Source organism: Globicephala melas, chromosome 4, assembly GCF_963455315.2.
Source record: "Globicephala melas chromosome 4, mGloMel1.2, whole genome shotgun sequence".
Lineage (NCBI taxonomy): Eukaryota > Metazoa > Chordata > Mammalia > Artiodactyla > Delphinidae > Globicephala > Globicephala melas.
In genome coordinates this window covers 128,513,793-128,532,388 of record NC_083317.1, presented here as the reverse complement: position 1 = coordinate 128,532,388, position 18,596 = coordinate 128,513,793, and the positions used below count along the sequence as shown (strand labels likewise).

At 36.9% G+C, this 18,596-nt stretch overlaps 1 protein-coding gene across 1 annotated transcript in view; it reads right to left on the bottom strand.

Moving 5' to 3' along the window:
• STAG1 (STAG1 cohesin complex component) overlaps positions 1 to 18,596 on the bottom strand; it is a 423,041-nt gene that overhangs the window by 61,077 nt on the left and 343,368 nt on the right. Inside the window, exons 15-16 of the mRNA XM_030873418.2 lie at positions 15,685 to 15,802; positions 6,409 to 6,512 (exon numbers count right to left, since the gene is read on the bottom strand). Coding sequence (XP_030729278.1) covers positions 6,409 to 6,512; positions 15,685 to 15,802 — 222 coding nt within the window. The remainder of the gene's footprint in view (positions 1 to 6,408; positions 6,513 to 15,684; positions 15,803 to 18,596) is intronic.

The window sequence follows — 18,596 nt, the reverse complement described above, 5'->3', positions numbered from 1 at the left end:
GTTCCTGTTGTTTTGGTGTCTGTCCCCAGTGTCTAAAGTTGGTTCAGTGGGTTGTGTCAGCATCCTGGTGGAGGGGACTAGTGCCTGTGTTCTGGTGGATGAGGCTGGATCTTGTCTTTGTGGTGGGCAGGATCGTGTCCGGTGGTGTGTTTTGGGGTGTCTGTGACCTTATTATGATTTTAGGCAGCCTCTCTGCTAATGGGTGGGGGTTGTGTTCCTGTCTTGCTAGTTGTTTGGCTAGGGTATCCAGCATTGTAGCTTGCTGGTCATTGAGTGGAGCTGGGTCTTAGCGTTGAGATATACATCTCTGGGAGAGCTTTCACCATTTGATACGTGGAGCTGGGAGGTCTCTTGTGGACCAGTGTCCTGTACTCGGCTCTCCAACCTTAAAGGCACAGGCAAGACACCTGGCTGGAGCTCCAAGACCCTGTGAGCCACACGGAAAAAGAGAAAAAGGAAAAAAATATATGTATCATTGCTCCCAAAGTCCACCGCCTGAATTTTGGGCTGATCCGTTGTCTATTCAGGTATTCCACAGATGCAGGGTACATCAAGTTGACTGTGGAGATTTAATCCGCTGCTCCTGAGGCTGCTGGGAGAGATTTCCCTTTCTCTTCTTTGTTTGCACAGCTCCTGGGGTTTAGCTTTGGATTTGGCCCTGACTCTGCGTGTAGGTCTCCTGAGGGCGTCTGTTCTTCGCTCAGACAGGGTGGGGTTAAAGTAGTAGCTGATAGGGGGCTCTGGCTCACTTAGGCCAGTTGGAGGGAGGGGTACGGAATGTGGGGTGAGCCTGCAGCAGCAGAGGCCAGCATGATGTTGCAACAGCCTGAGGTGCGCCTGTGCTCTCCTGGGGAAGTTGTCCATGGATCACAGGACCCTGGCACTGGAGGGCTGCACAGGCTCCTGGGAGGGGAGGTGTGGATAGTGACCTGTGCTTGCACACAGGCTTCTTGGTGGCTGCAGCAGCAGCCTTAGCGTTTCATGTGTGTCTGGTGTCCGCACTGATAGCCGCGGCTTGCACCTGTCTCTGGAGCTAGTTTAGGAGGTGCTGTGAATCCTCTCTCCTTGAGCACCCCGAAACAATGGTCTTCTGTAGCATTTTAAGGCAAGTTCTTTTTATATCATTTCACCCCTAATATTTAATTATGTCTCTAACAGATGAAGATGCAAGAATAATTAAGCTTTGCATCTCCAACAAAATTAAACAATAATTCCTTATTATCATTTCATACCCAGTCCTTTGTTTTCTCAGTCTCTACTTTTTGGAGTCTTCCCTATATTCGTATTTAATGTAATGTTTAATATGGTTAAATTTATGTCAGCCATTGGGCTATTTGTTATCTCTATATCTTATGTCTTTTTTTCTCCCCTCTCTTCATCCTTTACTGCCTTCTTTGCAGTTAAACATTTTTTAGTGTGCTATTACAATTTCTCTGTTGGTTTCATTCCCCTTTTTTAGGTATGAGTAGTTACTCTAGGGATTACAATATACTTCTTCAACTTATTACAACTAACTTCAGATTAATAATGAATTAATTATAGCAAAATACAGCAATTTTACTCCAAGAGAGTTCTATTTCCTTTACCCTTATTTGTACTATCTCACATATCTATATATATTATAATCTTAATACTACAGTGCTATAATTGTTGCTTTAAATAATCTCATGTCTCTTTAAAAATTAAAAAAAATATACTATACAAAGCCTTTTTTTTTTTTTTTTTTGCAGTATGCGGGCCTCTCGTTGTGGTCTCTCTCATTGTGGAGCACAGGCTGCGGACGTGCAGGCTCAGCGGCCATGGCTCACGGGCCTAGCCGCTCCGCAGCATGTGGGATCTTCCCGGACTGGGGCACGAACCTGTGTCCCCTGCATCGGCAGGTGGACCCTCAACCACTGCGCCACCAGGGAAGTCCTACACAGCCTTTTATATCCACCCACATATTTACCATTTCTGGTACTCTCTATTTCCTCCTGTGGATTAGAGTTTCCATTCTTTATAGCTGGAAGGACTTCTTTTAGTATTTCTTCTAAGGCAGGTCTTCTAACATGTCTCTCAATCTTTGTTTATATGGGAATGTTTTTATTTTCACTTTCATACGTGAAAGATAATTTTACTGGATTTAGAATTCCTGGTTGGCAATTTTGTTGTCTTTTGGTGATTGTCATTCTACTGTCTTCTGGGCTTAACTACTTCTGATAAGTCAACTGCTAATCCTATTGCTGTTGTCCTCCACGTGAGTTATTTTTTTTCTTACAGCTTTCAATATTTTTTGTCTTTAGCTTTTAACAGTGTGACTACCCTGTGTCTAGAGGTAGATATTTTGTGTTTATACTATTTGGATTTTCTTAAATTTCTTGGACCTGTGGATTAACATTTGCCATCAAATTTGGGACGTTTTTGGCAATTCTTAAAATGTTTTTCCTTCCTTTTCCTTCTCTCACTCCTTTTTGTAGGACTCCATTACACAAATTTGGTGACTTGATATTGTTTCACACATTTCTTAGGCTCTGTTCATTTCTCTTCACCTTTTTTCCTGTTTTTTTTCCAGAATGAATAATTTCTATTAATCTTTCATGTCCACTGTTTCTTCTGTCATCTCAAATCTGTTGAGCTTATCTAATAAATTTTAAATTTCTGTTACTGTACTTTTCAACTCATGAATTGTCATTTGAAAAATTGGAATTACTGAGATTCCTTATTTGTTATCTTTTCCTGTAATTCTCTGAACATATTTTCCTATAATTCTTTGAACATATTTATAAAAAAGGGCTCTGAAGTATGTGCTAAACCCAACAATTGCACCTACTGAGAAAACATTTCTACTGTCTACTTTTTTCCCCTGAGTATGGCCACATTTTACTGTGTTTTTTTTGCATGGTTCCAATTTTTCTGGAAAAGTGGACATTTTTTGATAATATTCTGTAATAATTATGTATTTAAAAAATATTTTTCTAAGTGTCATTTTAATAAATTAAACTTAAACTGTGTAATTTGTCTCTCCCATGATGTGTGGCTTCTGTTGGGAATTTTTATTCTTATTTTTGTTTTTTAGCCTGTCTTCCTGGGAGTCTCCTCTGTGTTTCAATAGATCACTAGTCAGCCAATGATTTGGGTAGAGGTGGTGCTCAAATGATCCAAATTTATAAGGCTCCTCGCCTCTGAGACCTGATCTGTTGTGGGATAGAGAGCACATTCAAACTTCAGCCACTATGTAAGTTTGCTTGACTTTTATTTTCCATTGGGTTCTCTCTCTCAGGTTTCCCAGTCAGCCAGGGATGTATGAAGAGTTTATTAATCCTTTTATAGCTTTCTCATTTCTAGCATTTTTTGTTAGATTCTTGGCTGGTTCACTATTCTTACCAACTTGCAGACACAATCTCTGAATATCACAGGTACAGGATTTCCTTGTTTCTGCCATTTCTAGTTGACAAAGCTGTGGATTTTTTCCCATTTGTCCCATATTGAGTCTGCTCCCTTGACAGCAAAGTTGCTGGTTTTTACATACAGTGCCACTCTGGTAAAATTACAGATGTCACCAATCAAGCCTGTGGGTTCTGTGTATACTGTAACCCTAGGCAGGAAGGCTGTAGACTCACTCCTACAGCTTTAACCTGAAGCTTCAGCAGTTTTCCAAGAATACAAGCACACCTCATTCTTATGTTTTGCAGATATTGCTTTTTTGAAGAAAACAAATTGGAACTTTGTGACAACCCTGTGTTGAGCGAGTCTATTGGTACCATTTTCCCAACAGCATTTGCTCATTTTGTGTTTGTGTGTCTGTTTCTGTGCCACATTTGGTAATTCTTGCAATATTTCAAACTTTTTCATCATTATTATTATACCTGTTATGGTGATCTGTGATCAATGATCTTTGATGTTACCATTTAATTGCTTTGGGGTGCCAGAAACTGCACCCATATAAAATGGGGAACTTACTTGATAAATGTTGTGTCCCACTGCTCCACCAACTAGCTGTTCCCCCATCTTTTCCCCCTTCCTGAGACTCAACAGTATTGAAATCAGGCCAACTAACAACCTTACTAACCCCTAATAAGCCTCTAAGTGTTCAGGTGAAAAGAAGAGCCACACATCTCTTGTTTTAAATCAAAAGCTAGACATGATTAAGCTCAGTGGGGAAGGCATGTTGAAAGGCCAAAAGCTAGGCCTCTTGAGTCAAACAGTTAGCCAACTTGTGAATGCAAAGGAAAAGTTCATGAAAGAAATAAAAAGTGCTACTCCAGTGAATACATGAATGATAAGAAAGTGAAACAGCCTTATTGCTGATATGGAAGAAGTTTTAGTGATCTGGATAGAAGATCGAACCAACCACAACATTCCATTAAGCCAAAGCCTAATCCACAGCAAGGCCCTCACTCTCTTAAATTCTATGAAAGCTGAGAGAAGTGAGGAAGCTGCAGAAGAAAAGGCTGAATCTAGTTCATGAGATTTAAGAAAAGAAGCCATCTCTATAACATGAGTTCAAGGTGAGGCAGCAACTGCTGATGTAGAAGTTGCAGCAAGTTAACCAGAAGATCTAGCTAAGTTAATTAATGAAGGTGCCTACACTAAACAAAAGATTTGCAGTATAGACAAAACAGCATTATATTAAAAGAAGATGCCACGTAGGATTTTCATAGCTATACATTTGGTGACTTTAAGTTGAAGCCAATGCTCATTCGCTATTCTGAAAGCCCTAGGGCCCTTAGAAATATGCTCAATCTACTCTGCCTGTTCTCTATCAGTGGCACAACAAAGTCTGGGTGACAGCACATCTGTTTACAACATGGTTTAGTGAATATTTTAAGCCCACTGCTGAGACCTACTGCTCAAAGAAAAGATTCCCTTCAAAATATGACTGCTCACTGACAAAGCATCTGGTCACCCAAGAGCTCTGATGGAGGTGCACTATGAGAATAATGTTTTCATGCCTCCTAACACAATATCCATTTTGCAGCCCATTGATCAAGGGGTAATTCTGACTTTCAAGTTTCATTAGTAAAGAAAGAGATTTTGTAAGGCTATAGCTGCCATGGATAGTGATTCCTCTGATGGATCTGTGCAAAGTCCACTGGAAACTTTCTGGAAAGGATTCAGCGTCCTAGATGACACTAAGAATATTCATGATTCAAGGAGAAAAGGTCAAAATATCGACATTAACAGGAATTTGGCAGAAGTTGATTCCAATCCTCATGAATGACTTTGAGGGGTTCAAGATTTCAGCGGAGGAAGGAACTGCAGATGTGGTGAAAATGGAAAGAGAATTAGAATTCAATGCAGAGACTGAATATGTGATAAATTTCATGACGAAAGCTTTAACAGATGAGGAGTTGCTTCTTATGGAGGAGCGAAGAAAGTGGTTTCTAGAGATGTAATCTACTCATGGTGAAAATGCCGTGATGACTGTTGAAATGACAACAAAGGATTTAGAATATTACATGAACTTAGTTGATAAAGAAGTGGCAGAGTTTGAAAGGTCTGACTCCAATTTTGAAAGAAGTTCTACTGTGGGTCAAATGCTATCAAACAGCATTGCATGCTACATAGAAATTGTTTGTGAAAGGAAAAGTCCATCAATGAGGCAAACCTCATTTTTGTCTTATTTTAAGAAACTGCTACCAGCAAAAAGATTGCAACTCGCTGAAGGCTCAGATGACAGCATTTTTTTTTAGCAATAAACTAGTTTTAAATTAAGGTATGCACATTGTTTTTCTAGGCATAAGGCATTGCGCACTTAATAGACTACTGTACAGTGTAAACACAACCTTTTATGCATCAAGAAACCAAAAAATTCATGTGACTAGCTTTATTGCAATATTTGCTTTATTATAATGGTCTGGAACGGAACCTACAATATCTCCAAGATATGCCCATAAATGCTTCTCAATTTGTTGTTTTATCTCTGGCTAATTTCCAGAGCCCTGATATGGGTTTTGATAGTTTTTCCAGTTTTACACTTTTTTTTTTTTGGCAGAGAGGAATTGCCTACCTTTTCACACTACCAGAGCCAGTCTTTCCATCACGATTATCTCAATTCATCTTAAATAGCAATAACACCCTCATTATTAGCCCCATACTACAGGTAAGGAAATTAGCAAAGAAAATAGTCAACTGTCCAAAGATTACATAGATGTTAAGTGGAAGAGCCTCCAAAACTAGGCAGTTTGCCTTCAGAGCCTTTCTGTACCTTTAACAAATATGAATGTGAAAATTCGTAAGATACTAGACTAGAAGCAGGCACAGGTGCTATAGAAGCATGGATGCAAAGAATCTATTTTGGTACCTGAGTAGACAGAATATAAGATGAACTACCACAGCATATATCATTTACAAAAAATATTCAAATATTTAAGACAGTTAATTACATTAAAAGCTTTCTTTTTTTTGTAGATTTCTAATATAACTTACTCTCTTGCCGGTACCCCTTCCCACTGGAGGATGTGCCTCAGCAGCTTGACGAATCGTACAAACCATTAGCTCTATAAGAGCACTCTCCTGACGGTCAGACATTGCTAAAGTGAAACAAAACACATTAGTATGAGTAGGTAGTTTTACAATAGCCATGTATCAAAACTGAGCACAATTATAAAAAACTGTAGTCTATTACTTAAAGACTAAAGTTCTATTCTTTGTCCTTTCCTTGTTTTAAGAATAATATGTGCTTGTCGTAAGTCAAACAAGAAAGAGATATACAAAGTAAAAAAGACAATAAACTCTGGTTTCTTCTAATACTTGGTCTCTTGTAATATACTTCTGAATTAGGCAATGCCAAAATTTTCCTTCTGTATCACTTCAAAGCTCATATATCTTTCTTTTACTTTTAGCAAAAAAAGAACATGCTATATCTTTTCAAAAAATTAATAGATTTTGAATATCTTTCAAGTCACATGACATGTACAAATAATTATGTTAAATAATTACAAGTTATTACATAATTTGTGTTCCACAATTTATTCAGCCTTCTCCTATTAACATGCAAATTTCCCCCAAATTTTTGTCACATTTACAAACAATGCAGTAATAAATATCATAAGTACACATGTATTTATGTAACTGATACTTTTATTTCTATAGAATAAATTTCAAGAGAGGGAGCAATGACTCAAAAGTTAAAATCTTGGTACTGACAAATCAAAAAGGTTACTTACTGCAATCCACACCTCCAACTGCAATGATGAGAATGTTTGGTTCCTCATATCCCTGCCAGCACTTGATGTTACAAGTCCCTTTAATGTTTGCCAATCCAATGATTGAAAATGGTATGTTATTTTGCTCCTGCCTAACTACTAAGTAGTGGAGTGTATTTTCTTGTTTATTAGTTTAAAATTTTTTGGAGATTTTTAATGTTTATTCTCTGCTAATTTTTCTATTGTTATTCACCTTTCTTGGATTCTTCTTTTTTTACATTTATTTATTTATTTATTTTTGACTGCGTTGGGTCTTTGTTGCTGTGCGTGGGCTTTCTCTAGTTGCGGCAAGTGGGGGCTACTCTTCGTTGCAGTGCACAGGCTTCTCATTGCAGTGGCTTCTCTTGTTGCGGAGCACGGGCTCTAGGCGCACGGGCCTCAATAGTTGTGGCATGCAGGCTCAGTAGCTGTGGCTCATGGGCTCTAGAGCGCACGCTCAGTAGTTGTGGTGCATGGGCTCTAGAGCGCAGGCTCAGTAGTTGTGGTGCATGGGCTTAGTTGCTCCGTGGCATGTGGGATCTTAACGGACCGGGGATTGAACTAATGTCTCCTGCACTGGCAGGTGGATTCTTAACCACTGCATCACCAGGGAAGTCCCTAACTTTGTCTTAAATGATGCAAATATTTTCTCCCAGTTTGTTCTTTTGTTTTTAGACTCTTCATGGTATCTTTTGTCAGAAATTATTAACTTCTACAAAGTCATATCTGTATTTATTTTTTTATGGCTTTCAGATTTCTCTTTTCTTTCCAGTTTTTTTGAGAGATAACTGACATACAATACAATATAGGTTTAAGTTGTACAGCATAATGATTTAACTTATATATATCGTGACATGATTATCCCAGTAAGCTTAGTTAACATCTATCATCTCATACTGATTAAAAAAAAAGGCTTCTGGGTTTCTTGTATTGCTTTCAAAGATCTCCTTTCTCCTAGAGATTATAGAAATATATTTTCTTCTCTCTCTGTCTCCATCTGTTGCTTGCTTTTACATCTTTAATCTGTCTGAAATTTATTTCTGCCGATAGTATCAAGTATGGGTCTGTTTATTCCCACCAGATGAGCAGTCAATTATGCCTCTACCATTATTAAATAAAACCAGCTTTCCCTGGTTTATTTGAAATGTCACCTTTAAACATGTTTTAGGTGCTTATATATACTTAGATCTATTTCTGGATTTTTTATTTAGTTTCACTAATCTATTTTTCTATTGCAAGGACACACTGTTTTGATTATAACAGCTTTATAATGTTATAATATACCTTAATGTGTAACTTAATTCAACTAATTTGAATATTTAGTTGAACAAATTTCCCTTATCTAGTCCTTTTCCTAAAAAATTTCTATAAAGCTAGTAGCAAACAATTAAATATTTTCTATGTGTAAGGCACGGTTATAAGTGATTTATATGTATTCATTTGTTTTATCCTCAAAACAATTCCAAGAGCTAGGAATTAATATCTTCACACTTTGAAGATTGGGAAAATGAGCCACGGAGAGGTTAAATAGCTTTTCAAAGCACTCAGTAGTAGAGCCAAGATATGAACCCAGGTAGTCTGACTCCAAGGTCTATGCTCTTAAGCACTATGCTATACCACCTTTTTAAAATAAGCTTGAAATTCTACATTAACTTTTATTTTTTAATTTTATTAGAGTATAGTTGATTTGCAATGTTGTGTTAGTTTCAGGTGTACAGCAAAGTGAATCTGTTATACATATACATATATGCACTCTTTTTCAGATTCTTTTCCCATATAGGCCATTACAGAGTACTGAGTAGAGTTCCCTGTGCTATATAGTAGGTCCTTGTTAGTTATCTATTTTATATATAGTAGAGTGTATATGTCAATCCCAATCTTCCAATTTATCCCTCCCCCACCCACCCCACTGGTAACCATAAGTTTGTTTTCTATGTCTGTGACTCTTTTTCTGTTTTGTAGATAAGTTCATTTGTACCCTTTCTTTTAGATTCCACATATAAGCAATATCATATGATATTTGTCTTTCTCTGTCTGACTTACTTCACTCAGTCTATGTAATACCCTTTTTTTAAAAAATAAATTTATTTATTTTCTTTTTGGCTGCGTTAGGTCTTCGTTGCTGCACATAGGCTTTCTCTAGTTGCAGCAAGCGGGGGCTACTCTTAGTTGAGGTGTGTGGGCTTCTCGTTGCAGAGCATGGGCTCTGGGCACACAGGCTTCAGTAGCTGTGGCATGCAGGCTCAGTAGTTGTGGCTCACGGGCTCTAGAGAGCAGGCTTAGTAGTTGTGGTGCACGGACTTAGCTGCTCCACGGCATGTGGGATCTTCCTGGACCGGGGCTCAAATCCGTGTCACCTGCATTGGCAGGCGGATTCTTAACCACTGTGCCACCAGGGAAGTCCCAGTCTATATAAACTTTAAAATCATTTTGCTTAGTTCCTTCTCTCACCTCCCAGAACTCTCTCAAACCTACTGGAATTTGAACTGGTATTTTTAAGAAAATTATACATTACACTGGGAAGAACTGACATTTTAATAATCTTTTCAGCCAGGAACATGATATAGCTCTTCATTTATGATATCTTATTTGACATTATTTAATGAAACATTATGATTTTATTCACACTGATTCTGTACTTTTCTTGTTGAATTCATTCCTATGTATTTTTAAAGATACATTTTTGAGACTAATTTGAATAGTTTAATTTTATCTTTCTGTCTCCCTCTCTCCTTCCTCTCTGTTTTCTCTGTATACTTATTTATGTTAAAGACCAATTTTAAAAAAAAGACCAATAGATGTGGGGATTATAGAACTAGGCATAAATTAAAAGAAAAAAATATTAAGCTTTAGAAATTGAGAAGTTTGTACTGATTATTTCAAAATAAACTGGGACAACAGCAATGAAAAGGCAAACAAAGGCATAACATCTTATCCCTTATTCTGTACCAAAATCATCCTAAGCAGGAATATATATGTACATCTTAATTCAATCATTTTTTGTTTCACATTTTAATTGTGATAGAAAAAGCACATGAACTTTAGCTTGTCTTAGGAAAACCACGAGAAACAGCTTCAGCTTTCCATTTATCCTCCCTGATCCAATAAAACAATCAAGTTTCTATTTTATGATTCTAGAATTTCATATTTTTTTCAATTTGGCTGGGGATAGAGGAATGACAAGATTGTCTATGAACTAAATGCATTTTCTATTATTTATGAAAAAAAATCTAGTTCTATGGAAAGTGAGGAGAGAAAAACTTACCTAGTATAGAAACATTCCACTATTATATACTAAAATCCATACATTAGTGTTGAAGAAAAACTCAACCTTATACAGTGTCCAATGCCGTCAATTTTATTAGTTTATAATTTGAAACCATCCATTCAGATATGGTAAACTCAAAACATTTGAAATTTAACTGAAATCTCTTTGGGGATAAAACAGCAAAATCAAATAATAAAATTGAAAACAAAGCAAGCTTTAAGCCACACACAAGAGCCAAACAGCCACAATGATAGAAAGGAAAGGGTGGCTGTTCGCACTATGAATTACCAAATACCTACACAACTTTCTAAGTCTGCAGAAACCTCTTTACACATCATCCCCATTTTCTCATTATTGATTTCAGTCTTATCACCCTGAACTCTGGATTTTCTCCTTAATATCACTGAAAAGAAACACTAAAAAGTCACCAACAACCTAAATCTTCACTTAAAGCTGATGGTCTTTGCATAGTCCTTTTTCTCCTCTGCAATACGTGATATTATTAACCATAGCTCTCTTGAACACCCTCTTTACTGGACCTTCTATAGTGTACAATGAACTCTTACTATCCTTTTTATATAGCTTGCTCTCACTCTTTCTTGCTCTTCCTGCTTTTGTCCCCTTCCTATCCACAATCTTTAAAACTCACCATGGGCTTTTTCTTTCTATAATCTATTTTTATCTTTTACATTTTTATCATATCCCATAGAAACCACTCCAAACCATGTTGACAAAAAGCATTTTTTTTAATACGAATTTGATCACATCCCTCCCCTGTTTAAAATCCTTCAGTGGCTCCCTATTACACTTAGAATGAACTAAATAAATCCACTTATGATTATGGACTTAAATGTTCTACATCATCAGGCCTCTGCCTCTATCTCATCTAGTGCCACTGGCCCACTGTGCTCAAGCTACTGCAGCTCCTGGAATATAACAATATCATTCATGCTTCAGATACTCTGCAATTGCTATTTCCTCTATCTAGGCAGCTCTTTTTTTGACACTTCCCCTGGCTAGCCCCCATATCCTTTAGATTCTTGGCTCACAGGTGGCCTCCTTAGAGAGATCTTCCTTTTGGGATTCAATCTAAAGATGGACCCCTTCTTACTGTTATTATCCATCACAGATACTTATTAACTTTTGAAATTATTCTGACCACTTAGTTTTGGTCTGCCTTCGTCACTTGAATGTAAGTTCCATATGGGCAGTGAGCTGACCTTGTTTAAGACTGCACCCTCAGTGCTTAGTATAACAGCACATAGAAGGTGGTCAATAAATATTTTAAAATTATGAGTGAATTAATGATTCCCTACTTGAAGAATTCCACTTATATACATTACTTCACCCATCAACTGGATCACAGAATTCTAGCATTAGAAATGATCACAGGGCTTCCCTGGTGGCACAGTGGTTAAGAATCTGCCTGCCAATGCAGGGGACACGGGTTCGAACCCTGGTCCGGGAAGATCCCACACGCCGCACAGCAACTAAGCCCATGTGCCACAACTACTGAGCCTGCATTCTAGAGCCCGCGTGCCACAACTACCGAAGCCCACGTGCCTAGAGCCCGTGCTTCGCAACAAAGAGAAGCCACCGCAATGAGAAGCCTGTGCACTGCAATGATGAGTAGCCCCCGCTCGCCGCAACTAGAGAAAGCCCATGCGCAGAAACGAAAACCCAACACAGCCAAAGATAAATAAATAAAAATAAATATATTTAACAAAAAAGAAATCATTAGCTTTCATTGCAAGCTATCAAATGTTTCAAAAACTGTTTAAAAAAAAAAAGAAATGATCACATAAGTTTATCTAATCAAAGAGCCTTCTTTATAAATGAAGAAGCTAAGACCCAGAGAAGTTAAATGACTCAGTTACGGCCCTGTTTTTGCCTGATTATTTGTTACCCAGACCTTCACATTACACTAAAAATTTATCCAGCAATTTGATTTTGCTGCAGAATACACATACACCCCCAAAAAACCCTGTCCCTTAAAAACACTGCAAGGCAGTCTTACAGCAGCTGTGATTTATTATTATTTTTCTTTTCCATCATGGTTTATTACAGGATATTGAATATAGTTCCCTGTGCTACACAATGGGACCTTGTTGTTTATCCATTCTAATATATAATAGTTTGCATCTGCTAGTCCCAAACTCCCAATCCAACCCCCTCCCCCGACCAGCAACCACAAGTCTATTCTCTGTGTCTGTGACTCCACTTCTGTTTTGTAGATAAGTTCATGTGTGTCATATTTTAGATTCCACATATAATATCATATGGTATTTGTTTTTCTCTTTCTGACTTACTTCACTTAGTATAATAATCTTTAGGTCCATCCATGTAGCTGCGAATGGAATTAAGTCATTCTTTTTTATGGCTGAGTGGTACACTGTATATATGTACCACATCTTTTTTATCCATTCATCTGTTGATGGACATTTAGGTTGTTTCCATGTCTTGGCTACTGTAAATAGTGCTGCTGTGAACACAGGGGTGCATGTATCTTTTCGAGTGATAGTTTTGTTCTGATATATAGCAGTTGTAATTTAAATTGCTATTGGTAGTCTTTGACAATGTGTCTGTTTTCCCAAATTTTAGTCCTATATTTGCAACTGCTAACTAGACCTTCATCCACTGGAATATCTATCACACTTCACTTATGTAAAGTATAACTAAATTTCTAATTAGTCTTAAGGAAATAAGTAAATCACTAATGGCATTTTGTTATCATAAAATATAGCAAAATAGTAGCTCAGAATATTGATTTGGATACCATTCCATACCAGAGCTTATATGTGGCACAGCAAACATATGGACAAATGTATGAAAAAAAGTTGAATCATGATTTCAAAACGGTCCTGGACTTGTTACACATAAATTCTCCAGCCTTGCCTTCCCAGATTCAATCATACCCTAAAACTGTGGTTGACTTAAAATTTTTTCCCCATTTTACAACTCACTTTTCTAGCTAAAATCAAACCAACCAAACCAAGCCAAACCAAACGAAACCAAACCTAACCAATCTCTTGACTGAAAGTTAAACCCAATGTCAACTAAACTTAAATCACAAAGAAAACCTAATAATACATAGTTATTTTAAGAAGGTAGATCCAGGGCTTCCCTGGTGGCGCAGTGGTTGAGAGTCCGCCTGCCAATGCAGGGGACACGGGTTCGTGCCCCGGTCCGGGAAGATCCCACATGCCACGGAGTGGCTGGGCCCGTGAGCCATGGCTGCTGAGCCTGCGCGTCCGGAGCCTGTGCTCCGCAATGGGCAAGGCCACAACAGTGAGAGGCTCGCGTACGGCAAAAAAAAAAAAAGAAGGAAGGTAGATCCATCTAGAACACCTTGATGACTGACAGAGTAATTACTATTTTCTGACTGACACATCTTATTTAAATGAGAGTAAAAAGTTAACAATACCAAATCATAGCACCTTGGCTCTTCTTCCCGTAATTTATTATGTCCCCTGCTTCCCTTCTCCTTGGATATAACCTTATAGAGCATACTTGACAAAAAGAAAAATGGCCTGGGATCATAAATAAGAAGCTCTAGCCTACTCTGATAATTTGCTGATTCTATGGCCACAAGCAAGGAAGGAAAATGGATGAAATGTACTATTAAATACTATGCCAAGCATTTTGCTCAAGTGTTGACTGGGCTGTAGTGATTAGAAAGGAAATTGATTTTACTAGATAAAATATTAAGATTAGTTAGAAATAGATTTATGAGGTCAGGGAACTTAGCAGGAACATGTATGAGCAAAATAAAGACAATGTAGAATGTATGTTCATGTTCCTCTGATCACTTCAAAAGTGAAAGGAATCCAGAGTACAGGTGAGAGTTTGACCTAGTGAGCAGAAGGTCCTGTCAACTTAATAATAGACCTGTCTTCTTACCAAAGATATGGAGGGAAAAAAACACATGCAAATATAGTAGATAATAATCAGAGGTGGGGTCAAATATACTATAATAAATTCTACCTTGAAAGAAGGTCTGGGAAATTTTGGGGAAGGATTTGTGTTACAGATTAAGAATGAGGGGAAAAAAAAAAAGAATGAGGTTGTGAGGCAAATATCTTGAATTTAAAAGCAGCAATTTCAGCCAGTTTACTGGAGTGTATTTGGGTACGATGCATAGCTATTGTTTCTCTCACTGAATTTGGTCAAAGCCAGAGCAGATAATACCAATTAGCATCACTGCTTGGAAAGAACACTGGGGGATGGTCATTAAACTGTTTAGGTAATCTACTGCAGGTGATGGCTCATTCCGCTCTTATATCCCAGAGGGTTGAACTACATAGAAAAGCAGGGGAAACAGAATAGGGAATCAATAGTATACTATTTTATTTAATCCTCACAACAACTATATAAGGTAAATAAGAAAAAGAATCCTTATATTATAAAGAAAAGGAAGCTAAGGAGCAGAAAAAATGAGGACATAAGTCACAAAGGACAGAGTTAGAAATCTGAATCTGTTTCTTTTGATTCTAAAGTCCATGTTTAGTTCATTACAAGCCTCACTTACATCAAGGTATCATCTACATTTTAGGACTCTGTATGGATTAAATAGTAGTTCTTTAAACTACTGTTGTGGGCTAGATTGAAAAACAAGCTATACAGAGGAAAAAGCATTGCTAGTTTTAAGGAGCTAATATTCATATAATCTTTTAGAATATAAATGCTTTATTAAGTATCCATTTTGCTGTTCATGTTATTACACAAAGTGTAATGTAAGATGCATACTTCAGAAATTATCAAGAGTAATTATTTCTCCCTATTTCTTGAATAGCTAGGTAAGTGACTTTATTTTTGATTTCTTTATTTTAATTTTTAAAAAGATATAACAAAAGAGGGGATGATTATGGTCTAATTAAATCATTGTATGTGAAAGGTTAAGTACACATACATAGCAAAAAGATTCTGCATGTGCCTTTTTTTTTTTTACATTAAGTGTGTCAGTACTTTGTGTCTCAAATCAGCATAAAGAAAACTTTTTTGAATGCTACATAACATTTACAGGATTTTAAAAACTTGTGTGGCATGAATGGTAGTAGTCCTAATACAGAAAGATGTTATACACTATTGAGACATCCTTGCTTGTTATAGGAAACAAACTGTTCTCTTTGCAAAAAAAGACACACAGTACGCTTGCATATACTCATTTGTAAGAAGTGATCTATACAGGGTGGTATGATAATTAATGCAAACCCAAAACAATATGTAAATCAACTTATCGAAATACTATACCTTCCTCTCCTTGAACAGGTTCTTCTAATAACAATTCTGTCATACATTCCCAGTCTTTCAATAGTTCTTGAGAGCTCTCCCACAAACTGTCCACCAAGTAGGCAGCATGTTCGTGTAACTAAAAATAAATCAAATGTGATTGAAAAACATTTAATGAAGAAACTAGTAATAATATATTGAGTTGTTAAGCCATTTTCTTCATAATTGAAACTGCTTGGTCACAATGTTTCCAAGAGCCACTCAGAGAACTATGTATATATATATACATACATACATACATACATACAAACACATTTGCATTCCACTGTTGATAATGGGGATGCAATATATAGACTTAATCATTTAAAAACAGTAGTAAGGTTAAGAATCTCCTAGTTCAATGAAATCATATATTGATGAAGAAACTGAGAGTACAACTAGTTAACAATTTTCCTGAAGTTATAAGCTGGATTTAGGGTACTTTTCATTATTCTTTATTTGTCTTTCTCTACAACGATTTTTTTTTTTTAAGAAAATGAATTACTTTCTCTCAGAATTCCATTTGACACTTTGGTACCAGCCTTACTTACTTTTTATCTCTGTTATTTGGTTAAGGTCAAAATGTACGTTACTCCATCTCTCTGTTTTTCCACTCTCATTTCCACTTAACAAATTCCCCATCTCACCTCACCTCCACTTTTTGCTGCTCATTACTCTTGACAATTTTCTTTGGAACCCATGTTCCCACAATAAACAACACTCTCAAGTTCCTCAACAAACATTTCAGATGGAACGCTTTACCATCTGTCAGTCATTGAACTGTGAAGAATATTAATTACTTTAGTAAAGTTCTTTAGAAAAGGTAAGTAGAAGTGTTGGCCATGTTCTGGTTTCTGCTACTTACAATTAACTTCTCTACCCTTGCATAAAAGTTCTACCACCTCTGAGTCTCATGACAACCAGCTAAACCACTTTCAAACTTTACATTGCAACCCGTTCACTGGCTGTTAAAATAATTTAATGTATTGAGACCAAAGTTTCAAAGAAATGAAACGGAGAGGATATGTATAGAAGATATAATCCACCAAAAATATAATTGTGAACTTTTTTATACCTATTCTAAAAATGAGTGTATAGCACACAGAATGTTAAGTACTATTTCATATTTCAGTTATATGTTCTTGTATTTGTGAGAGAAAATGGTTTTTGTATCATGAGGAGTGGCCTGAAAATGTGTGAAAGTCACCTTGGTAGACCTACTGATTATCTACTGATATCTTAGTACATTTGGCACGTGAGTTGCTTTTCTTCCTCATTCCTAATTCTACCATTATTCTTAACTTCTATGAAAATTTTGATGATCTATTTAAAGCTCTGCCTCATTTGACCTCTTGAATTCTATACTTCATTTCCACTGCATTTCAAATCTCACATTCTGGCTTCTGAAATGCCTCAGGAAAACTACGTACACACGCGTACACACACAACACCCCACAGTTTCCCAATGTTTTTTGTCAAAGCCAGAGTAGATAATATTGATTAGCATCTCTGCTTAAGGAAGAAGATGGACAAACGTTTGCAGCCAGGTCTATTCAAACTTTCTAAACCACACATCCTAGGAAAATATCCCTAGACCATAAGTAACATCATTCCAACAGTGACAGGCACAAGTAGTGCACAACCTGGTGTCAAAAATGAAAATTAACAGCAGAAAACAGAAAAACCAATAGTTTCAAAAAAATAGGCTATTAAGCCTATGCTGAAATGGAGTTATTATTTAGTGGGTACAGAGTTTCAATGTAGGAAAACTTTGAAAAAGTTCTGGAGATCAATGGCAGTGACAGCTGCACATCCATGTGAATGTACTTAATGCCAATGAAGAGTACACTTAATAATAGTTAAAATGGTAAATTCTGTTATTTCACCAAAAATTAAAAAAAAACTATACTGAATAAACTTGCTTTTATGCCTGATATACTTAAATATGTCTGTAGAATAGGTATAAAAAAGTTCACAATAATATTTTTGGTGGATTATACCTTCTATACATATCCTCTCTGTCCCTCTTAATGCTTTTGGTCCTCAATTCTGGTTTATCTTATATGATATTGTCCTTTCAGCTTTTTGTAAGCCTTTGTTAACTACATCCAGCATTTATCCAGTTTGTTTACTTCCTGTGTTAAATTTTTGATTAAGGTGTGTTTGTAAACATTTTAATTTCTTTATTTCAACCCTAAATGACAATCTGCTTTTTTAATAAAGCATGTTAGTCTCTTTACATTTATTGAGATTACAGATGTTGGCATCTGCTTCCCTGTGCTTTCCTGATGACATTTTCTTTTTTTTTTAAGCTGTGCTTCCTGCAGAGTTTTATTTTCTAACTTATATTTTCTCCATCACCAAGATCACCAAAAATAATTTTCAGACATCTGCCTTAAGCTTCACAGCCATATTATTTAGGCTTAGTTCTAATTTTTTTCAGATTTATTTGCTCACCAATATTTCTTATATTCCTTATTTTCCTTTTATTGCATGCAGTTTTCATTTTGCTAGAAAACACCCTCAAGTAATACCCTGCATATAGGGTACATAGGTAGTAAACATTTTAATTGCCTTTCCTTTGATTAGTTCCTCTCCTCCATTCTCTCTGTTTTCTTTACAGAGTTTCTACTAGATAATATAATAAACTTTCTTAATCTGTACTCCTTGTCTCTTAATTTCTCTCTCATACTTTTTTTTTTTTTTTTTTTTTGCGGTACACGGGCCTCTCACTGCTGGGGCCCCTCCCGTCGCAGAGCACAGGCTCCGGACGCGCAGGCTCAGCGGCCATGGCCCACAGGCCTAGCCACTCTGTGGCATGCAGGGCATGCGGGATCCTCCCAGACCGGGGCACAATCCTCTGTCCCCTGCATCGGCAGGTGGACTCCCAACCA